At 33.2% G+C, this 22,961-nt stretch overlaps 2 protein-coding genes across 8 annotated transcripts in view; one reads left to right on the forward strand and one right to left on the reverse strand.

Moving 5' to 3' along the window:
• LOC125074931 (cytosolic carboxypeptidase 1-like) overlaps window positions 1–22,961 on the reverse strand; it is a 55,868-nt gene that overhangs the window by 1,418 nt on the left and 31,489 nt on the right. For all 4 annotated transcript variants that reach the window (XM_047686535.1, XM_047686707.1, XM_047686619.1 and 1 more), the window contains exons 20-23: window positions 3,378–3,465; window positions 2,764–2,928; window positions 2,288–2,464; window positions 871–989 (exon numbers count right to left, since the gene is read on the reverse strand). In XM_047686535.1, the coding sequence (XP_047542491.1) occupies window positions 871–989; window positions 2,288–2,464; window positions 2,764–2,928; window positions 3,378–3,465 (549 nt within the window). The remainder of the gene's footprint in view (window positions 1–870; window positions 990–2,287; window positions 2,465–2,763; window positions 2,929–3,377; window positions 3,466–22,961) is intronic.
• LOC125075157 overlaps window positions 5,282–22,961 on the forward strand; it is a 28,604-nt gene continuing 10,924 nt past the window's right edge. For 3 of the 4 annotated variants that reach the window (XM_047686909.1, XM_047686987.1, XM_047687058.1), the window contains exon 1: window positions 19,495–19,647. In XM_047686909.1, coding sequence (XP_047542865.1) covers window positions 19,590–19,647 — 58 coding nt within the window. In that variant the 5' untranslated portion in view covers window positions 19,495–19,589. Of the gene's footprint in view, window positions 5,294–12,759; window positions 12,764–19,494; window positions 19,648–22,961 lie in introns of those variants that run through there. The other variant, XM_047686820.1, reaches the window with a different exon arrangement.

Here is a 22,961-nt window from a genome sequence, read left to right on the forward strand (position 1 = left end):
AAGGTGGGTGAGCTCTTTGTAATGTAAAGAGTAGTTTAAATGTGTTTTTGTAACGACAGACTACAATAAGTACAATGACCATTTACTATCCGGTGGACAATTAACTCGTATGTTTTCCAAAACTTATCAATAACAAAATAAGAAACCACTCTCAAAGTATCGCATCATACGACAACTCATCCATTTTCATGATATATTTGCTTAAAGACAATAATAATTTAGGCTTGTATAGGACTATACAAGACTAAATTATAATTGTACACCTTTAGAAGCGGATAGAAGTTAGTGACGTAAAAAGAGTTAAAACTTTTTTCAATTTTTAATACGATATAACTTGTCTCTGGATAAAATGTCAATCATTGGCTGAACATATATAATATGGGATCGTTATAAATAAATGTGATGAGCTTCTTGTTCATATTACATTGTTGTACCTAATTAATCCATTATAAAAAAACGCACTGGCACTGTTGCATTTTGTACTTAAGAATTTTATGATTAAAACTGACGTATTTTTATCTTATAATTATTTATTTTTCATTACGAGCATTAGCGTGTTATTTCTTACCATAAGACTTAATGTTTTAGGAGTTTTCATTGTAACATTTAATCATCTAATTACATATAATGGTATCTTATTTAATCATAGAGTTGCACCGAGTCTTTATTTACAGTAATCTTAAGTAAGCAATTAAATATCTTCTACACAGTGGATGTATTATGATAGCAGTAAAGTTTCTTAGCCTTGTATAACATCTATAAAAGATATATATATATATATATATATATATATATATATATATATATATATAATATTATATACTTATAGGGAAACTAAAAACTAAAAGGACAAAAGCAATCTAAACTCACCCGTTAAGATCTTTAGTCAGTTGGATGTCAACATTGGAGGCGTTATCACCAAGACCGTTGAGGGCCTCGCAAAAGTCACTGCCCACACCCTGCAGATGCTGAGTATTCAGATGAAATCCCTGGACACGATAAATTATGCGGTTGACGTAAATCGTAGGCGGCGTTAAGAGCCGTCTCGAAGGAAGTGTACAAACTAGATATACGAACATTTTATTTAAATAGAAAAATTATGAGCTATTACTGTACATACATACATAAATTATTTTCTAGCTAAGATGAGTTAGGCATAGAAAATATTTGAAAATTTTCTTTACCGATAAACGGATAAGTATTACTTTTTAGTAACATTTTTTTTTCTTAATTTGTCTCTGGGAGGTGAACGAAAACATTGTTAGGAAACTTGCATGTTTCGGATTTAATTCTAAGGAGTAAAGGCGCAAATAGCGTATATCTAATACGTACTTACTACAAATAAAATATAATATACATACATACGAAAGAGTGATTAAATTTCTAAGTGTCTTTTAATTGAAAATATATTAGTCAAGTTATCGGTAGATCTAGGAGGCGTATAGACATCCCCAGATGTATGAGTCTACGTGTCAGGTACTTAGCGTCCTTATCATTAATCTTAGATGTGCCATCTTTTGTAATTGGAAAATAAATGCTTTGAATGCAATCCATATTGCAGATAATTAGATCCTCATATAATTTGCATTATAATTTAATTAATATACTCCTACGTCTGTCGCTGTATTCCGCGCGGCCCCACGGCCAATTAACAGGCTTTACTAGTTTTAATAGCTACATAATAAATAATATCTTGATTTTTTTGATTAAGCGAGTAACATTGTAAATTTTTAATAACGGATCAACATGTTCATTCTGTTGTATGTAGTTATTATGGATGTTTCCAGAACCTTAGCAACCATTGATTTGCGAGCGTGCTTAATTAATAAGTAGTTAATTACTATGGAAAAGAACCTTTCTTAGAAGCTGGAAGAAGTCTGAAAGTTTTTTACAGATAAACTCACTGATTGTACCTACAGACATAGTATGGAATAATGTTTAAGGATGTTTGTATAATAAGGTTTGGAATCGCTTATATTGTTAGAGTGTAATATACTTTAAATATAAAGAAAGTGTCCAGTAACGATGGAAGGTAGTATGAGCTGTATGATAATGCATAATGCATCCGAATAAAGGTACCTACTTCAATTATACACTGCCTCGAGTTAGTATGCATCAGCTAGGTTATTTTATTTTCACGCCATTGTTAGGGTAAATATAGCATCATTGTGGAATTTCTAAATATTTATTAAAAAATGGATATACCAAAAGTATTTCATATTTTGTCTGAATTATATAAAATTAAGAGATGCAGTTTGATTCCATCATTAATTTCTAAATGGATTACCTTAAAGGGTCCCCGGTCGAAGCCGCAGAAAGACGCCTCCATGGTATAAGATCTGGTGACGCCGAGGTGCCGCCACACTGTGACGCGGGCAGTGCTCTCTCGCTCTCGTTCCACGCGAAAAGAACACGATCCTAACGCGAATGCAGGTGAAATTCGATGCATAAGAGCCGGCAGCATCTAATTTATCAAAATAGTATTTATCATTATATATGCAGAATATATTTTCCTTTTTGTAATTGAGAACTAACATATGTTCGTAGCGATTATATGTCTATAAAATTCTATAAGCGTTGTAGCTTTATAAATGAATGTAAAGGAATTCGCGTTGACAACTTACGGTTGTTCTAATACCAATTCACTTTTTGCTCCTACCAATGAACTAACGGAATTAAAGGAAGATTGTAAACAGGAAAAAAGTATTAATTAAGTTCCCCGCTCAGTCTTAACTGGTGCCAATCTTGTTCCATTTAACTTACAAGGTATTTAACAGGTTCGTCCTGCACGAGCCGGTCGTTGCTGCACCAACTCTCTGCGCCGGCGCATCCATAAAAGAACACATTCTTCTTGCGCGAATGTCCGTGATAGTCGCAGTATACTAATGGTGGTTTCTTCCAAACTCGTACCAAGTATTCTATTAATCCCTAAAGACCATGAATAATATAAGTTCACTTGTAAATGTTAAGAGGACGAAACGAATTAACTTAACTAAGAATGAAAATCTGCATTGATATGTATGTAAAAAATAAATTTAGGATGAAATTTATCATCTTTACGTTCGACTCATTCGAACAGTTTATTAATACCAATGTATACATCAGGAATAACTAGAAACATATACACACACACACATATATATATATATATATGTTAAATACATCACATTTTAAGTTACTTCTAGTTATGTATTTTTATATTACCTATAGCGGCTACTAGGAGATAATATAAACACAGAACATATAAAATAAAAGAGAAACCAGTAATACGATGCCTTTATTTTTTATCTGGATGTTTATCCTCGTAGAAAATTAGTCTCGTAAATAGAATTGTCTTACTTTAATCACTAATGAGCGAAAATTCTTGCTATAATTACCTTGGTATGGTAAATAGAAGGATGCAAAACGGGGCTCGGCTTGCACCAGCGTCGATTTAAATCTTCATTAGTTAAGCCGCAGCGATGGCTGGAACAACACAGACGTTATCCGTATAATATAAATATTACCAGGAAGCCTAGCTCTCTATAACGATAAGTAGCGTGGACATGTTCAGCGGAGTGACGAGCCCGTAGGTCGAGTTGGATATCGCTATTTTAATATCAGACATGTTAGGGATGCTATAAACCTTTCCACGTTCTAATCTATACCCGATTGAGTTACACGGTATCATTAATGTTTAAAAAAAAGTACGTGCGTAAAATATAAAAGTGTATTTTACTTGAACATAGATAATAATCGATCATAAACGCGTTGTCATAGTAGTATTTTATTTGTATAAACTTTAAGAATATTTAGTCTTTATATATTATGTATAAATGTATATAAATAAATTATTTTAAAATTAGAGTAAGTATTATTTTTGTTACATTTTTTATACTTTTAAAGCTATAATTTAAATACAAATATCTTTAGAAAATACAAAACGAGTAACACCTAATATAGATTTTTTTACTTCTTGTGTGTCCTGTAAGAAATAAATTTAATGGTTAAGCTTGCTTTTTTTAATTAGTGCCCTTTGTCATCTGTTTCATTTCCGGTACGTATTTATAATATTGATGAATAAATAAACATTTAGAAAATACCATTTACAATTTAATAAAGAGTACATACAATTTAGTAACATGCATGGTATTGTTATAAATTTATACCAAACGATCATAATTGATTCAACGGTCGTATAAGGTTTAGCGAACGACGAAAGCTTTGAGGGCAATTTGAAAGGACAAGCCATTAAGCGAAATGATTGACTGACCACGTAGGAATACAAAGCAGCATTGTATGGTATGTTTATTTATAGTGACTTAACGACTATAGAGAACAGTTTCGTTATTTAAGTTTTTTATAGTATATGACATGATGGTAAATGACTACCACTGTCCAAAGACATTGGCTCTGTACGAAATGTTCAGCATTCGTCACGTCGCCAATCACATCAAATCAAACTCATATACATATTTAATATAAAAGCATTACAATAATTATTTATTGTTAAATGAAACGCTACCACCGGTTCGGATAAGTTTTCTTTTATTATTTTTACCCTGATCTAAGAAGAACCGGCGAAAGTAACTCAACCAATGGCCCATCAATCTTAAGAACCGAGATAGTACGTATGTCTCTTGTTAGACTGGCTCACTCACCCTTCAATCCAGAACACAACAATACTAAGTAAAGCTTCTTGGTGGAAGAAAATATGATGGGTGTAACCATCCAGACGGGCTTGCACAAAGCCCTACCATCAGGTAAAGATTATTGGAATTTGTGTAGAAAAAAATGCAGTCTCTTTCGAAAGATACAAATCGATAATATCTACTCATGTACAAAACATAACTTAAATAAAATAAGTACAAGACAATCGAAATAATCCAAATAGAGTGCAAGGCCATAAATAAACCACGAAGATATACCTGCATGTAAGTCGGCAAGTATTTTGCTTTGCATTTCTTAGCATGGGGCTTTAACTTTGAAATAGGAATGTGTTTTTTATATCAAAGATCATTTTTCAAAATTGAATTTTTGTTATTGGATTGTATCAAATGTATAGGGAACGATATAAAACGTTAAGCATTTTTGACTGAATCTTCAATATTCTAATTGCTTGAACTACGTCGATACCTATTGTAAGTCTCCCGTGGTTCTTTAAATTTTAAACTAATTAGTGTGAACATAAATACCATGTGAACTATTGATGTTTCATTACTCGTTATGAAGGACTAACGTCTTCAATTGTGTCATTATTTACAGCTAGATTCAGTGCGTCGGTAATCTACGACAATCCACTATGTTCTCTTCCGTTATTATAGAGCAATTCTTGTTGTGTACGTGTTTCTGACATAATCGCATTTGAAAGGTTTACATGAACACATAGACTACCTATTAAAAAGGATCGAAAAGCCAGTTGTTCCCGTTAAAATAAATAGCAACGAAATAAAGAAGAAATTATAGTACAAAAGAGAAATAGATATTGAAAATGTTATAAGGTTTTTATGATGAAAATTTTACAATTTTCATGTTTTCGTTCCGCAATTATCGATATTACAGCATGTGCCTTGACTTGGCGCTTTTTCATGATGATGGAGGGTTCGGACTTTGTCCAATTAGGTGTGGTTCAGTGAAGGGACATCATTAACGGGCGGCAGTGCGGCGCGGGCGCAGCCCACAGGTCCTCGACTTTGCGCATGAGGCGCGCGTCCTTCTCTAGTAGTGGCCTTCGCTTGCAAACCGGTTGTGCATCTTTTACTCTAATCAGGAAAAAAATAAGCTATGGTCGCATGCGCAAACGAAAGCGTATAAGCGAGAAACTGCACCCAGTCCGTAGTGTTTTATGGTAGATAGTTGCGGCACAACAGCGCACATCATTGTTAATGGTTTAACGCTCAACGTATAAAACTATTTGCTAACATACTTATATGTACTTCATTATTTCAACTATTTATCAATTATTTGACTCTTTGTAGTTGCTGGTGATTGTGTTTCGTTTGAATAACTTTATAATTATATTAACTAATTTTCATAATTTATAAAAAGAGGTTAAACAAATAAAAATGTTCCTAAGATAACCATAAGTATGTTAAACATACAATTGTAGCCCTTTGAGACGTGCAGTGATGACCGAGGCTGGTTCAAGGGTCTGCCTGCCATCTATTTTTAGACTGCGCCGCAGCGATGCTATCTGCTCTCAGCCATACCTCGGCCCCGCACGATCCCAACCCGCCCCTATGCACCCTTCGCATAACGTTTGCCCAATAAAAGAGATCAAAGAAAAACTTCCACATTATATTCGTACTGGTTCGTATTTATATAATATTATGTCCATTGTTTCTATCTTCGTATTAATAGCCGCAGGGTGAATATTCTAGAGCTCGAGATGCTCATTAAATTGAATTGAATAGCAATTAATCTTCACGCTGTGCATTGAAATGAAATCACTAGCAAATATTATAAGAATTATAAGTGAAGATTATTATTATTGGTCATGGTTGAATATGTTGTAGTCCAACGGACGCTCATGCTCATCCGTATGCTCGGCGCGGAGGCTGCTTCCTGCGAACAGTAAGGGAGGGAGTGCCCAATCACGGGTAGTAGTCGTTTCACGTCTATACATTATTCTTGTCTTTGTCTGACAACAGAAATGATACTAGATGAGGCTAGACATGAGTATCGATGGTTAGGGATCTTTATGAGCATCAATGTTTCGTACGTCATCAGGATTCACTAGGCAGCGAAGTCAACTCTGTATTCCTAGGCGACGCGGACGACCGGACACAGGGCGAGTTATTTACGATAGCCGCGAGACAATCGGCGGTTGCAACGTTTATCCGGTGTCACCGACGTGGTGCCAATAATATGACGTGGCCATTTTCATTAAATATCATCCTTTGGAATGAATACACGTGCCTGTTCTTTATTTATAGAATAGTTGAATCACGTTACCTGCTATGCGATGGTAAGTAATAACATCGGATGACTTAAGTAATTGTTCTTTATATCATAACTATCTTTGTTGAGTATCGTTTTACGGACATATTATCGTTAACTTTTAGATGTGATTCGACAGTCATTGTTGGCTTATTTTTCCATAACGTCGGCGTGGTTAGATCAAGCTAACGGTGTTGTCTCCACTAATTGATTTTATTTGCCGTCTGTTGCGGAAGCGGAGCAATTCGCCACAGGTCGGTTCAATGACACGACACTTCTCGAACAACTGTCCCTACACCGCTGGAATGCAGTTTCTTTATATAACTTATAACATCGTCGTAAAAATTATCTAATGTGTTACATTTCAGATGTAATTATGATGATAGGAAAATGGACGACATTAATGTTTTTTGAATGTTTTTTTTTTTATTATTACGTTGTGTTGTATTTGTATATTATAAACAAATCGTGTATATTAGCTTAGCTCAGTACACGATTCCGTTTGATATTTTATAGTCGTATCATCTTCGAAGTCAATTTAGAAACAACGAAGTTTCTAGTTATGAATTACACAGAAGTAAAAATAAAGCACTGGAATGCTTTATATAGTAATGAATTTTCAAAAGGTACATGTAATAATGGCGTAGTGAGTCATAATACTGAAGGTCTCAAGGATGAACAGATAATAGGCGGTTGGTGGGTGCAAGAGGGCAGGGCGCAGAACATTATTTATATAACCGCTTTAACCGGACGACCTTGTTACAACTTTTTGACCTCCCTTTTCGCAGCCATACGATACAATGTCCTAATAAGTTAAGGTAATCCTCCTTATAAGAGCTTTTGCTGACAATGCTTTTGCGTAAAATCTGAAATCGAGCTGAAGTTATTTGTCGATGGCTATGACTTGCGAATGAATGTCGTTGACTCCGCCGTGCTCTTACAATGATGCAATGTAAGAGGCGTCGTGTACAAGTATTCGCACGACAAAGCATTCTTTGAATTGTCTTAGTGAGATGATTTCGACTCGTTTTGGAATTATTAAAGTTTCTTTCGATTTCTTTTTAAAGATTAATTTAAATGTCGGGTGTAATGTACGTTAATGGACTTAATATTTTTGATTGTCATGTATCGCACAAGTTAAGTGTTGCGAGTGGTCCAGCGTTCATGGTGGCGGCAACGGGCAACTGTGGGTCGTATAGTCGCTTCTATTATAAAGGGCTTGCACTCTCTGCCATCGTAATTCATTATCCGACTCTGTTCGCCTCTTATTATTTATGGCCGCTTAGGTTTTGTCCTGGGTTATTCTCAACGTTGCAGCACTCACTTAATGGATGTACGAGAAAGGAATAATAAGGACATTTGAATAGAGGCAGAGCATCTTAGGTCAAGGTTTTCTTTAATACTTCGTTTCTTTCAAAAGTCTTCTTCGAATGACTTTTTGTGATTTATTACATGACAGGCTATTTTCTAAGCTCATAAAATATTTTATTCTATTGCTTCGGCTGTATTTATAAGCATATTGCGTTAAACAAGTATGGCAGTTAAATAAAAAGAGTACAGATCACTCAATTGATTGCTTGCGACTAAACAAAACTGAAACTTGTTCACATTTCGAAATAAAATAAATGTAAACAAACCATATGACAGGTGAAGTAGGGTTAGCGCGCAAACAATATCATTAAAATAAATTTCACGCGTTTAAAATAATTATCCTGGTTTTTATAATTAATGAATTTCAGTTGCGAGCATTACATAATTTACCCCTACAAGTCTTGTTTCTTTACATTGGGTCTTTGTCATATTTGGAGATTTATATATATGTTTACATTTTGACTTGCACTATCTCAAAAAATATATTATAAAAAGATATTGATTAATTTCTCCGTTGGTATAAAATATAACCGAGTCAAACATAATGTTTCGATTATAAAAAATTGAACCATTCTAAGTACCTATACATATACAAAACCTTAAAATTGATTCTCGTAAGATAGACTTTAAAGAAACGTATTTACATCTAATATATTATAATATTCAAAGGTCCATTCAATAATAATTTTATTTATGAAATCTCGCAGAACATATTAAAAAAGAATCATGTTAAACAATAATTGTAATATAATGCTTACATACCGTGTCAGTGACAGACAAGGGACAGAAAAAGTATAGAATGATTGGCGGACAAGTTACAAATCCATTGGCTAACTTTATTTTATCAAAATTAATAAAATTTAAAGGAAAAACATACGTTTGATACTACCTCAAGGGATCAAATACGAAAGAAAGATGATAGAAAATCCCTTTAATCCCGACCGTACCAATTAATCTCATTGGTGTCTTTTACATCCTACGCGAATGACGAAATAATCAGTGCCTTGCTGGGAAAAGCCAATCATAATAAGAATAAATCCTTTGACTAGTTTTAAGTAAAGAGTATGCAGATACGGATCCCATCTCAACACTTAACTTGTCAACAAATAGAGGTTTAAAAAGTTCTTACACGATTAATATAAACTTGAACCGTATATAACTATACGGATATGGATGTAATGGAATCTTGGAACTCAATTACCTTCTCCTCCTCCCAGTTCAATCGGTGACAATGCACATCGAAAATATTTAAAAAAATATAAAACTCTTTACAAATATAATAACTGCAATTGACGTAAGTAAGTGAAGCTTGCTACATACATTACTTGCTACATCATAGTTTATGCCGTTTATTTAATAAATTAATTTGTTAACATTACTTATAACATGTTTTTATAAGTTCTTCGAATAAAATATTGTATAGAAATAAAATATCTAGCAAGGTATTTTTAATATCATATTAAAACGACTGTCTAAAAAAGGAGAGTATTGTTTTTAAATTTTTTTATATTATGTATGTATTATGTGTGAGTTTCTGTGTTACACGATAACTATTAAATGCCTAAACACATTTGGATGTATAGGATATAACTTAGAGTCCTTTTCTGATTCCGAATGACATTGAATATAATTTGAAGTTTATTTTATTATAAGGTTTAATATTTTCGACAGTTTAGTGAAGTCTAGAAGTAAGTACCTAAAAAAAAATACACAAACTTAACTTGTATAATTCAGATTTAATAACAAACTATATTAAAACAAAAACATTCATTTGCTAAACCGAAACAGAGAATTTCTTCTCTGTTTATCTACAAATATAACCTAGATATAGTAAATATGACGAGCAAATAAGTGTTCATTTATTTTCAATATACAGCAAATATTACAGAAACAATTTGATACTATACTAAGTTTATTTAATATCTGCCATCCTATCATAACGACGTATCTAGCTTTTAATAACTGGGTACGCGGTAGGATTTATAATTACATGTTATGTCGTTAAACCCGTACTACTAATTAGTCTCATTTCCGGGATTAATTTATTCGATAACCTATTACATTTTGTACATATTTATGAAATGAATATTAATAAAAAAATTGCATTACGATCCGGTGTTAGCTTACATTTAAATGTTCGTGTAAAATTACGACTTTTAAGAGTCTTCGTCAAGCAGAGAGTTGTTTGATTAGACTATTATTATTATTAATTAAATATTTCTTCTCTAAAATGAGATTAGGTCTTAGCGCAGCAGTGAATATTAACAGGCTGTTAGATATTTTGATTTGATTATTTATTTAGTTTTTAAGAAATTTTGATAATAATGATGAAGTCATTGAATTTATTTAATTATAAATAAAAAATATGTTTATGTTAGTATTTATAGCAGTAATAACAATAATTAAATATGCTATGAATATTTTTATGAATAATGAATACATAACAGCAACGTATTTTATGTGTACACTATAATTGTATAATTTGCATATTATATTTCTAATGCAATGTGAGGTCATTTTTCACGCTTAATTTATTGAATTGATCACCGTATCAGGAAACCTCTGAGGAGAGATGCTTTTTACACGGCTTGAAGTAATATCTACATTATGATTAATGCTATTCACGCGTACGGTGTACCCATTCGCAGGCAACCGAAAGTATTGAGCCATACCTACACGCTCATAAAAATATAGGTATGTATCCTGTGTCAGGCATTTTTTGCGAGATCGTCTCAAAACTTATTATAAAATTAAGGTGTCAGTCAAAAGAACGATCTCTCTTTTGTTCCTTATTTTCATTGGAAAGAAGAGAACAATCGTTATAGATCTCCACGTTAATTTATTATTATCGGCGTGCATTAGTATGAGCGAGTGACAATCGTGCTTACAAGACATCATTGTGTGCGTGAGGTGGCTAAAAGTAAAGACAACAAAAAAATACAAACTGATTATATTTATTAAGTATATTTGATTTAAAATTGATTAAGTAATTACGGACGCACCTTCGTGACTGAATAGATTTGTAATGTATATCTAAAAAATGACGTTTAATACAAAGTACTCATCAGATTAATTTACAAGAAATTTTAATTGACAATACAAAGTAATTTCATACAAAGTTAAACTACGTCAAATATATCTATTTTAATAAACTTCTGTCAAATTCAGTCTGTATTAGTTAGATTAAAATGAATTATGCTTACAAACTTCTTGATCCCTATAAACGTATAAACTGACACAAGAATGTAAATCTAAATTTCTGAGAAGGTCCCGACTCAGTTTTTAATAGCTGGGCGTTGATGGCCCTATCCTTGGAATATTAGTCAAGGTGAATTGTCGCCGAAGTATGTATTTCAACCGTCACGCACGATTGTGCACGCTTCACTACTTGATATCGTCCTTTATACATAATAGCTAGTATGCACTAAAAATAAAATATATTTAATCTAAATTTATCCTGTGTAATAAGTACTGCCATCGCGTGAATGTCCCCCCGTCATTTACTCATGTTCAATTTAAGCATGAGTGGTGTTGGTAATTTCGCTCGATATCGTGACTTAAGAACAGTTATAGGTATATCTATTTATATAATCTCATCTTAGGGATCCGCGAAACAAATATATTTTAAATCAAATACTTACAGCTTTAGTTTTGTTTTATAATATTAAGTTAAATTTAAAGTTACCACCGAATGGAACAGTTCGAATCTACATTAGAAGATCCTACCGAGAACAACGAGCAATAGATTCTGTAGTTACTCTTTTCCGAGAATTAAGTTACATAGGTAATTAAATACAAATGAACCATAATCATCAGCTCCACTACTTGCTCATCAATTACAAAGTATTCTCACAATGCCGCCAATATGAGCCGCTAGAGGAGGATTGCATGAGTTGCATTAAAATACTGTATTCCATAATCGTGACATAATAGTAAGAAAAACTTACCAGAGTGTATTTACCAGAGCAGATTCGACTTCCAACTTTTTTACATACAATCAATAATAATAATAATAATAGTAATTAAACACGTATAAATTTCTGCAGCAAATAATTGAAAGATGAACGCGAATACTAAATATAATCTTTTTCATAAAGTTATGTAAAACATCGTTTACATTGCAAATTAAAATACTTACAGGTTTTGTCGGGGGCAATAAACTAGTTAAAAGACGTAGGCCTTGGTGCAGAACTAAGCGAAGGCAATCCCGAGAGAAGCCGGAAACGAAAGGAAAGCGAGCAACAATGGTAATAATTTGTGCAATTGTAAAATACGGTGAGAGGAATAAAATTATTCGATGTGAAAAAGGGGTTTCCCATAGCTTATCTTACTTACCTTCAATTAGATTATATTTCATAAATAATCATATCTTTAGGAATACCTTGATTAACGTAAAAACGAACTATGCTCTATATGCAAATGTATTCTAAATTATTTGTCTCGAATGGAAAGCAATGAAAGCGCTCACAGGATCGTAATCGGTTCGTTCGAAAACACCTGAAGCGAGTCGGAGTCAATATTGATTGAGTAAATATTGATAACGCAGAACTGGAGAATGGATGCTAAGCATTGAACTAAAAAAAAAAAACACTTCATATAAACATAAAAAGATTTTTTTGTTTGAATAAATATTTGGCATTAAGGCGAGTTCGGTCTTAAATTTATACAACTTAGGGATTGTTTTGATGTTCATTGTGTTCGTGAGAAAGCATCGATTGGCGGCGCAGATGGGCTATTCAGATTGAATTTACGATATTTCAAAATCACGTTCATAACCTTGAACCCACGACAAGCAAAATTCACACTTTGTTTTATTATTTAAAGTTTATTTGTTGTGTATACGTAGATAGGATTCTATAAGATAAGCTTTTGTCGGTTGTATATGTAATTCGTTGGTAAATGTGAAAAAAATATGTGTGAAAATTACTAACGCACAGTTTAAGGAGTTTTAGAAGAAAATTCTTAATAGAGTGAGAGAGTATTGAAGGAATTTCATAATGTAAAAATTAAGGATTTCGCGAAATATCGAACGGCCGACGTTCCTACCCAATTTGCAACTTGCCTTCAATCTGAACTTCTTTAGCTTTCAAGATAATAAATGTGAACACATATATATATATATATATATATATATATATATATACGCTTTTGGGATCGGACAAATGTGTTGCACCAATCATGTACCAAACGCATACGCAACACATATACACCGCGAGGAGTACTTCTACGTTTATTTAATAAGTTTCTAGGTTTAATCAGCATTGCTGTAATTGAAACCCATTATATTTATTGGTTATACTCGTATTTTATAAATGTATTCGTTGCGTTGTTTGTTACTCAAAATTGAGATACTAAATGTACTGTAAACAACGCCAATGACCTCTCTTAATTATTACCTTGCGAAACAACGTAATGATGCAACTTCATGACGTTAAGACAGGTCTTTATCCGTTGAATTATAATGTTATAACGGAAAAAGTGAGATAAGGTAGGTTAACGTGAACTTTACATTAAGCGAGTAAAAATAAACGTAGACATAAACATATAGTATAGAAAATACTGATTTTGCTAAGTATGTTTAAAATAAGAGGCTGTCGAAATAGGTTTCGATGAAAATTATAGGGGGGAGATCGAAGTGGTCCCTACGTAGCGCACACCACCGTTCATTTCTGACACCTCTCCCAGACGGACCCTGCGAGCCTCTGCCAATTATAACGGGAAACTATCCTACCTCGATCACTATAGCGGCTCCATGAAGTAATTGCTTAAACACATAATCACCTATGTCACGACAGCGCGAGACGAATCAATATCACAGTGTCTTATCCGCGAAGATCAAACCTAATAACGGCTGTGCGCTGCCTCAGAAGTATAGAATTATGATAAATATATTTGCTAACCTCTAAGAAAGAGCTTGAGATAACATCTAGTTTGAAATTAATGAATGAACCTAATAAAAATTCCGATGCAATGCACGCATGCAATCGGTATCTCAAATCTTGTTTGAGATTCTGCATCCTGAGCGTTGAAATTGTTTTGTAGAGCGCACAAAAATGAAAACTTGAAAATGCGCAAGTAATTTTATACTCGTATGGCATTTAACTACAATAGAATTCGTATTGTATAAATGTAAGCCTACACATTACGTATAGGCATACGTAATGTATATTTTTAGTAATGAAACACATTGATTTCTTAACTAACTTAAATTATGAAAGATAGTACCAGTAAAGTAAAATTATATATATTACATTGTCTGATAACTATTTTAACCAACGTGTACCCTAAGACTCGATTGTCAAAGTGATCGTGGTATGGAAACAATGATTTTATTAAATTTTAAGAGATTAAAGAAATATATTTTTCTCTTATATTTACTTTTAAATAAGTAGTGTGTGAAATAAATCGTATGAAAAATTTAATTCTACTACGTACACAACCCTGATGCAATTATATTACAATGTATAAATTATAAATTAAAAAGTAATACCAATCCTATTAAGTAATAATAACGACAAACGTAATAGAGATAAGTAAAACAATATAATTGTTTCAGAGCTCGCGCAAACCGGTCTGGCGTGATTCTTCGGAATGAGTTGGCGGACAAAAACCATATAATCCCGGCACCGGTAACGATCGGAATAATTCAAAACTTACTGAGAACGCCGTCTTAGTTAGGAGTGCAATTAATAGGTTAAATATAGAAAGGGTCTGCATTTGTCTTTAACTTTTTCTTAAATTTTCTTAACCTTACGTATAAACGTTGTTTAGTTAAACACTGATTTCTCCCTTTCTGTCACCATTGAATTGACATTCGAAAGAAGGAGACACAGCTTTATTGAACTAATCGCCCGAAACAACATTTGTGGATATGAAGCCGTTTCTAGCTATTCAGAATACAATACAATATTACGATACGTTGTATGACTTATGTTCTCTTGATCTTAATTTTAATGTCATTTCAATTAATATTATAATATAATAAAAAGTATTAGCTTATTGTGTATCTAGAATTCGTAAATTTTAGCTTCAAAATATATCATTATTTTAATAAAAGAAGTTTCAATAGTGAGATATAAATAAGCGAGAGTATAAAAATAGATTTTAATGGTGGATTATTTTGCAATTCCAATTCAGAATCAAAAGTTTTTTCAATGCGAGACGAACCATAGTAATTCGTTTGTGTGTTCCAAGTAAGAAAATATAATTTTGTGTCAAATTCATTTAAATTTTACATTAAAGAATATTTTAATTGAAAATTTCAATAGCATGTTATTATTTCGTCGTGATTTTGTTTTGAATTTTGATTAATGACTTGTGAAATTACTTTATTATCGATAAAATATGAGAAGAATGATAATAAGCTGAATTTTATGTTATACTTCAATATTGTTTGGGACGTACGTGGGGTCTTCTTGTAGCCACTATTCAAACGTCGGAGTCAAGTACTCGTTCAATTAAACGCTGTCCGAACCTCAGTAACATCTCACGAAAAAAAACACGTTCGAATCTCGCTTCTTTTGTTCCCTTTGTAGCTATTAAAGCAATATCAAGTTTTTTTTTTTCCTTAAAATAAAACTGTGAATTTTATTTTATCGAGTTGCATCGTATCGCGCGCCAACGTAACTCATCCGATGTAAAACAATACGATAGGCATCGGTTGAATGCGATTAAAAAGAGATTTAAAAACGTTCCTGGAGGCATTGAGGCAATTTAACTTTCTTCTAGTTAATTTTAAGTGCAGTATCTTGTTGTGAATGGTTCAATAGTATCGAATATACATTGTGGCTACAGATAGTGTTCAGATACCCGCTTATCGGGTATTATATGTGGATTACACCTGATATGCTTTATAGAATTATCTCTTATATTCCTACAGTGAATAAATTTTCCGCACTGGAAACTAAAACATTCAACTGCTTCGGGCGCCTTATTTAGCTAAGGCTCTAAACCTCGGTTTCAGAAGTTAAGAATTAAGAATATATAATACGTATAGGTCATTAAGAAGACTATATAATACGTATAGGTCATTAAGAAGTTTCTGGCAAGGAATTACTTAGTAGCAGTCCAAGTCCAAGTTGGAGGATTAATACTCTCGTGAACCAGTTACCATAAAGTACGCAAAGACGTTAGTCCTACGCCTGATCTTTTTCCAGACATGAGAGTGAGGGATAGTACAATTGTATTTGAGCACACACTCGTGTACTTTAATCTGTCCTGTGTATTCGACAAGTATCCTTTATGAAAGAATATCCGTATCTTCCTAAATCAGCTCGAAGGCTATCAATATTACCGAATAAATTAATTTCAAGTATGTATTATTCAATTTGCAAAATAAAATAGTTAAAAATGTCGTATTTTTATATTTAGAGTATTTATACAGTGTGAGGTGCGCTGACCACCGGCCCGGTGGCCGTGCGACGAATAAACAGAGTGCCACCAATTATCGTGGCTCTCAAAGGCACATACTTAGAGTGATGCAGCGGCGGCGCCTTTCAAGTCCACCGCGCAGTTTCCATGCTTTTATTTCTGGATAAATCTAATGTTCAACTCATGGCCACTTATTTTCTCCATGGCATGAAAGTTCACAATGATTTTACTGATGGATTATTATTTTCATATCATTTAATATAAGTCTCCTTTGTATTGCTTAGCTTATTTTCACTTTTATTAATTTATATCAAATATATAATAAGCATATTAAGACATTGGTAAGAAAAGGAATATAATTCATGCGTATCGTATCGTATCGTAATTTTATTATACTAAGTTCTGAAGAAATGTAACATTTAAAACGAACTCATTTTGAACATTACTCATTATTTTTATTGATAACACCAAAGATCGTCAAGCTTCTAATAAAAACAAGGACATCGGTTGAAAATCAGAGGAGAAATGTGTGCTGAACTGTTTTGATTTTGCCTGTTTATATTTGGCTTCTAGCGTAAAACTTACTCTATTTATTTGCTATTGATGGTAGTAGGGCTTCTTTCTAGCCTGGTGAGATACCATCCAGTCATCATTTATTCTAGATCAAGATACTATTACTCTGTATTCCAGTGGTTTGAAGAATTAAAGTGAGCCAGTGTAATTGCTATTTACAAATACAATTTTTGCCATAAATGCCCCTGGCAGAGCAATGATAGTTTGATAATAATTTGTATTTCTTACAGCATTAATATCTATGGTCAGGGTTTATCCACTTATCGCGATTAGTTCATGTATAACAAAGATTTTTTTCAAATTAATACTTTGACGACATTTTTAATGAAAAAGACGTTGGTATGTAGGATACTTTAATTTATACGCATGAATTTGCCCATAAAATGTATTAACTGCATAATATGTAAAAAAACGTACGAGGGGAGGGTAATTTACAAGTAAAATTAAATATTTATTAAAAAACAGATTATAAAAATAAATGATTAAACCCTTAAAGGATGAATCGCCTATTTACTCCGAATCTGAATCTGAAAATATTCCTAAAATAAAAATAAAAGAAATAGATTATATATCTTAGTTCATAATTAACAGTTTTTTCGGTTACTGTTCCGGTTTGAAGGGATGTGTGAGCCATTATAACCACAGGCACAAGGAACATAACATCTTATTTCCCGAGGTTGGTGGCGCATTGGTGATGTAAGAAATGGTTAATATTTCTTACAGCGCCATTGTCTATGGGAGATGGTGACCACTTGCCATAAGATGGCCCATTTGCTCGTCATCGTAAAAAAAATTAAAATTTCTACGAGAAACGGAACCACCTTGACGCAACTGCATAGCATTTCCAAATATACCTAGCATCGACTTCGAGCTAACTTCTGATACCACCTATGATCAGGATGTTTAATCCTAAAAACATTTATCGTGATCCCTCTTAGGTATATAACCAGAGGACAACAACTGCTGAAATTCATTTTTACTTGGTGGTAGGGCTTTGTGCAAGTCCGTCTGGGTAGGCACCATCCACTCATCAAATATTCTACCACCAAGCAGCAGTACTCAGTATTGTTGTGTTCCGGTTTTAAGGGTGACTGAGTCAGTGTAACAACAGGCCCAAAGGACATTACATCTTAGTTCCCAAGGTTGGTGGCACATTAGTGATGTAAGAAATGGTTAATATTTCTTATAGCACCATTGTCTGGGCGGTGGTGACCCCTTACCATCAGTTGGCACATTTGCTCGTCCGCCTACCGATATCATAAAAAAATACTGTCCATTCCGCTTAACATAACCCGTTGAACACAATTGTTACATTTTTCTGTTCGCGTAAATCGACAAAAAAAAATCGATAGTCAATTGAAGAATTATTATAAAATAGTAACATGTTATAAGATGAGTTATTAATATACATGGCTCTTAAATAAAGTCGTAAATTTGAATATAAATCACTAAAGCATGAAACTCGTAAGGTGTGAGATCACCGCCATCGCGATATTTTACCTTTTTTTTATCATGGCTGTCGGTCTCTTATAGTTGATAGCTGCACGCATACTAGCCGACTATTCGTAAAAATATCTTGCTTCGTCTTAGTTTTTAAGAAAAAATATTTTGATTTTATTTGTATTTTATAAATATACAATTAAACATATTTTATTGGCTAATAGAAAATAGTTAAAATTTTTAATTTGCATAAAAAGCCTGTACATGTTCACTGGTGGTCTAAGACTTCTTATCCTTTGAGGAGAAGTTTGTAGAAAAAAAAAAAGTTTATTACTACAATCATTAAATTGATAACTTGTTCATCATAAAGGTGGTCATATTTTATCAAAAGATATTCTGCTTTGATTAAGTAACATAAACTTCTCAATTTACGACATAGCGTCCTTAAATAAGAAAAACTTAGACGACCCCTTGGACGGGAGAAGAATTCGCAACGACCGCAACAAGAACAAATTGAGCGAACGCAACTATAGTACGGTACGATTTGCCGAGATAACTCCCGTGTCGTAGCGAGCGGGTGCGCGGGCGCCGAGCGTCCGTCCGCCGCCGGACGTCCGTGCCCGTATCGCCTCGCCGGCGGAGCGAGCCCCAGAGATGTTGTAACACCATTACTGGTTTAACTTATACATTTATCGAGGGACTCGCACTAAGAAGTTCAATGGACGTGATGTTTGAAAAGCCGGTCGTCGAAGCATAGCCACCATTGTTTGTGTAGACGAGCGCGCGGGACGCGTTGCTGTTATAAGGGGGGGTTCTGGAGAGCGCGCGTTCAGTGTGCCCGAGTGTCCCGTGTTGCGTGTGCGCAATCTAGCGCGTGATCCCGCAATAGTTAGAAGAAATCCAACATCTCTATCAACATGCTCTTACTCGCCAGCTTTTTCCTGCTCTTCGTGACTACGCTTGGGCCTGTCGCAGGTATGTCTTACAAATGTAACATTTCTTTTGGAAATAATACCAATGTTATTTTTAAATTAATCTAAAACTGTCCGATTAGAAATTATTAAATTAAGTCTATAATTTGAGAGAAGTTTATTGGTCTGCTTATACTTTTAAGCGGTGACTACTACTATTTGACGGTCCTCGCTGTAAATTATTCTAATAAACTCGACGACTACATGTGATTAGATGACAATTTAATTTCGTAACACGGTCAGCCAGATAAAATAACCTGCAACTAGAATACGAGTACACATAAAGGACAATCTAATTGCCAAATGTACGTTAACCTGAAAGCTCAAAATTATAACCATAATAAATAATAGTATGATAAATTAATTTAAGTAAATATAATATCAATTTGAGTTCTAGAATTCAAAAATTATTCTTTTCGATAGTATTTAGGTCACAAAACGTCACCTAAATTTGTGAAGTTTTTTCTTAACTGAAAAATCTAGTAAAGTAATATGCATAAAATTCAAACCCGAAAATATATGTAGGGCGTTTCTGAGGAGGTTTCATATGTTGTTGTACTGTTGACATAACAAGCATGGATTTTATGTTCATTTCTTATAATGAAAAACTACTAAGCATTAACAAGCATTTACCGAATGCTTAGAAAAACTGGCTGTAATCAGGATGTAATAAAAGAAGGAATGGTTAACGTTTCAAGTTTATGACTTCTTGAGATCGCTGCTGTGACCCGCGGGTCCTCGACCTTCATTGTTCTGTTTCTATCACAGTACAATGGCAGTAGGCAGCTCACAAACATCTCAGCTTTAAAGAAAAATTTAGCCTCAATATGAATTATATGAATACGATGTAAAAAAAAATTAAATTAAAAAAATATTAAATCCTATAAATAATATTAATTTAACTAAATTTATTTTTAAAGATATCTTTCTATATTTAGCATCCAACATATATGTAAATAGTTACTATAAGGTTCCATTATATAAGTTATACAAAAAAATATAATAAACCAACTAAATATAATATATTTATATTAAATAAGAGAAGACGTCAAAACCTTTGCAATGGATGTAATAAAATATTTAAAAAAAAATGCATGTAGATAAACGATCAAATAGAAAATTAATCTTATTAGTTCAAAAGAAGCAATATAACGTTTTATAAGAAAATGATAACCTATAACCGGTAGTTAATATATCAAACAAATTTGAATTGTTAACATACTAATAGAAATCAAATAAAATAATTTTTAATAATGACATGATTCTAAAGAACTCGCAATTCGATAAAAGGTATTTCGACTATATACCTTTTATGGAAGGATTGAATGTTACTTTTTTTTCGAATAATAAACACGGTTTTAATTTCATCAAATTTAAATCAACTAGAAAACGGAACTATCTACCTATCCGCTTGATATTGATTCAAGTGCGTCCACTGCTATGCAGGCAAGTGCACTATGCTCAGAATAAAAGGGACTTTTTTGCTCTCTACGAATTACGTTTCTTCTCTTACATTGAAATAGTAATTTTGTTTGTGTTATGTGTCAATAATATATAAAAAATGAAATTAATTATAAATGTTATCTTTTAAAGTGGTCAGGTAACGTAAAAAAAAATCACGGTAACGGTATATACATATTTGCTTCGTTATCTTTACATTTGCGTTACAGGACTATAAAAATGTTTTAATTTTTTTTTTCACTTTATTAAAATGCATAGACAGCTATGCTTAATGATGCGCATAAAAAAACGTAGAGTCATTGACACTTTGTTCGTCTTGCTCGTGCAATGTTTTATTAGAGTGAGCGAATTACCTCATAAAATTACTTCATAATCCCACGAAAATTCTCAAGTTGAACGATTTATACAAATCAACATCGTTGTGAGCGATTTTGCTAATGAGGCGTATCCGCGGTATCAGACAGGTTATCGACAGCAGCAAAAACCGTGGAACGGAAGTTTTGTGAGAAAAAATAGCGAGGGGTGATGAAGAGCGACGACAGGTGCGGGTTCAACGGCCAGCGGATAGTTGCCGAGGACAGACACGTACCTTTGCAGTTTCTAAGGAATAAAATTATATCTTATCTGTATAAGTCTCCAATGCCTTGCAATCCCACTACCGGTCTTGTAAATAATGCGGTAGTGATATTTTTATGACTCCACCGTGGCGGCTCTTTTTTACAGCTGTAACTTGTACCGTGCGCTCACTCTGTGTCAATGACATAAAGCTCGTCAGATCTCTTACGATTAGCATTCCATTTCTTAGCATAATTGCAGTCCTCATTATGCAAAAATGTTGTAATGTTAGCTAACATTTAATATCAGAAAATAGCTTTCGTGTACAAGCTATTATGGAACATTATGCACTTCCGTCGCATCTCCATGATATAAATCGTTTTTATTTGAAGCATTTAAAATTCGCAATTCATTCATTTGCATTTCGACTTCATATTACAACATATATTACTTATATATTTTGGTATGGTCGAATAATGGCGTAGCGATAGAGTGATTTTATACCGCTTGTGTAAATGGTTCTAAGTAAAATTTTAATCATTAACATTTACGACGCTTTTATAGATGTCTAATCGTTGAGGAACATAAAAGATAATGCTAAGCAGAGTTAGCACTTTATTTTTGTTGTACTCAGAGTTATTTAATGTTCATTACAAGTAATAAATTTTGGCTTATACGATATTGTTGAAACAAGTTTTTTAAGGTACTCATAAACTCGTACATAAAATCGGATTAACTTGAGATCGGTTCGGTGCCGAAGGGTTTAGAAATTTAATTTATTGTGATACTTCAATACTTTTTTGTCCCTAAATTTTTAACTGGGTCCGCAAGAGACGGTGGTTATATCAAATTACGGGATGTTCAACGTTTTTTTGTGCATATATAGAGTTTTAGGGACAAGGACGAGTTGCGAGTTAGGACAAGTTGCATTCTATCTTGAATATTTATTCTTAAAATACTTATTTATATTGAATACATAATAGCAAGAAAAAAAATAAAAAATAATACTTTTGGAAATTTTTGGTTACCAAAAATAATTTGATTTCGTAAAATGTTGAACTTGTATGGGCATAACCAACCGTGAACAACTGTTTGCCTGGTTGAACAAGTCCAGGCCGGTATCGGGTTTGATGACTAAAAATAGTCAGGTTGGTGCATTCCAGCACAGGGACGAGTGCGGCGCGGGATCGCAGTTCGTCCTTGGGTTTGTATACTGCTCGTTTGTTCTTCATTATCTTGATCCCTTTTTTGTGTTTCGATCGTTATCCGACCGCGAACGATTCGATCGATGTTCCCACGGCG

Source organism: Vanessa atalanta, chromosome 1 (genome assembly GCF_905147765.1).
Source record: "Vanessa atalanta chromosome 1, ilVanAtal1.2, whole genome shotgun sequence".
Taxonomy (NCBI): Eukaryota; Metazoa; Arthropoda; class Insecta; order Lepidoptera; family Nymphalidae; genus Vanessa; species Vanessa atalanta.